At 41.8% G+C, this 1,959-nt stretch overlaps 1 protein-coding gene across 1 annotated transcript; it reads left to right on the top strand.

The window, feature by feature from the left end:
• Nucleotides 1–397: 397 nt before the first annotated feature.
• On the top strand, nt 398–888 carry LOC106750516 (the record flags this gene model as incomplete). Its single annotated transcript, XM_014630921.1, has 1 exon — nt 398–888. A coding segment is annotated over one exon (491 nt), but the record flags the coding sequence as incomplete, so codon positions are not given.
• Between the last annotated feature and the right edge of the window lie 1,071 nt (nt 889–1,959).

A 1,959-nucleotide genomic window follows, 5' to 3' on the forward strand; every position in this document is an offset into this window, starting at 1 on the left:
AAAAGTTTCTAAGAATAATAATGTCTTAGAATTAGTCAAGGAACACTCTAAAATTTTTTTCAGAATTTTTGCAGACAATTTTTGTTTTTCTTATAAATTCGGGAAATCCAATTTTCCAAAAATGTCTTTAAAAATTCTGAAAAAATTTGAGAGTGTTCCTTGACTGATTCTAAGACATTTTTGTTCTTAGCAATTTTTTTCCAAAGTCTATAGTTTTTGGGAAAAAAATTCTTTTATCCTTCAATTTGGCAAAAAAAAAATCTTCATTTTTATGTATACAAACATGTATACCGACGGACATGTGTCTTTCTTTAATTTCTCTCTCTCNTCTCTCTCTCTCTGCGTGCGTGTGGGTGAATAGATGTGTGTATCTGCAATACGCATATACAATTGGCAGACCGCCGATTGAAAGTGCGCGAGATAGCTGAAGCAGTAGGCATCTCAAAAGACCGCGTGGGTCATATCCTGCATGAAATTTTGGTCATGAAAAAGCTGTCGGCACGATGGGTGCCGCGGTTGCTCACTCCGGACAACAAGCGCAACCGTGAGACCACTTCAGAGCAGTGTTTGACGCTGTTTAAGCGCAATCCGAAGGAGTTTCTGCGTCGTTTTGTGACCGTCGACGAAACATGGATCCATTGGTACACACCAGAGACCAAGGAACAGTCAAAACAGTGGACTTCACCCGACGAACGTGCTCCGAAGAAGACGAAGACTGTGCTATCGGCCGGAAAGTTGATGGCCACCGTATTCTTGGATTTACAAGATGTGATCTACATCGACTACCTGGAGAAGAGCAAAACGGTCACAGGGCTCTACTATGCCGAATTATTGGGCCGATTCGACGCCGAATTGCAGAAAAAACGAGCCCATTTGGCAAAGAAATAAGTGCTCTTCCACCATGACAACGCACCGGCTCACACCTCCGCCGTCGCCACGGCCAAATTGGTTGAATTGGACTACGAACTGCTGCCCCATCCACCGTATTCTCCAGATTTGGCCCCGTGCGACTTTGTTTTGTTCCAAAATTAAAAAAGTCACTCGCCGGGCAAAAATTTGAGTCGAATGAGGAGGTCATCGCCGCCACGGAGGCTTACTTTGCAGATTTCGAAAAAACGTATTTTTCAGATGTGTTAAAGAAGTTGGAGCACCGCTAGATCAAGTGTATCGAGCTGAAAGGAGACTATGTTGAGAAATAAATCGCCACTTTTCCAAAATTTTCGTTTTTCTTTTGTAGGCTAAGTACTTATCGGACTGCCCTTGTATTAAACCCCTGTTTTTTACTGTGTTAAATATGTCAAATTTTGTGTTAACTAAGCATCATTTGGGGGAGGTTTTAGTTTTCAGCTTTAATTGGAAGAAAAGTGCAGCTCAAGCGGATCGAATACTTGTAAAAGATTATGGTGACAGTGATCTAACGGATAAATCATGTAGGGAATGATTTCGACGTTTCAAGAATGGTGATTTTAGCGTTGGAGGCAAGTCTCACTCCGGACAGACAAAAAAATCCATGACAAAGAATTGGAAGCATTACTCGATGAAGATCCGAGTCAAACGCAAGAGGAGCTTGCAGAATCTTTAGGAGTTACGCAACAAGCAATTTCCGTACGAAGAAAGGCCGGAATACGAGCGAAGACATGACAAAGTTATTCTTCTGCATAGTAACGCTCGGCCTCATGTCGCAAAAATCGTAAAAAATTATTTGTAAAAGCTTAAGAGGGTTATTTTACAGCACCCGCCATATTCGCTTGACATTGCTCCTTATGATTACTGGTTGTTCCGACGGATGCAGCACGATTTGGCAGGTCACCTGATTATTTCTTTCGCAGAAATCGAAAATTGGCTCCAAACTTAGATCGCCTCAAGCGACGAGACATTTTTTCGAGATGGAATTCGAGAATTGCCTGAGCGGTGGGAAAAAGTAGTAGCCAGCGATGGACAATACTTTGATTAATTTGT

This window comes from Dinoponera quadriceps, unplaced genomic scaffold (genome assembly GCF_001313825.1).
Source record: "Dinoponera quadriceps isolate SergipeBrazil2010 unplaced genomic scaffold, ASM131382v1 scaffold6003, whole genome shotgun sequence".
NCBI lineage: Eukaryota > Metazoa > Arthropoda > Insecta > Hymenoptera > Formicidae > Dinoponera > Dinoponera quadriceps.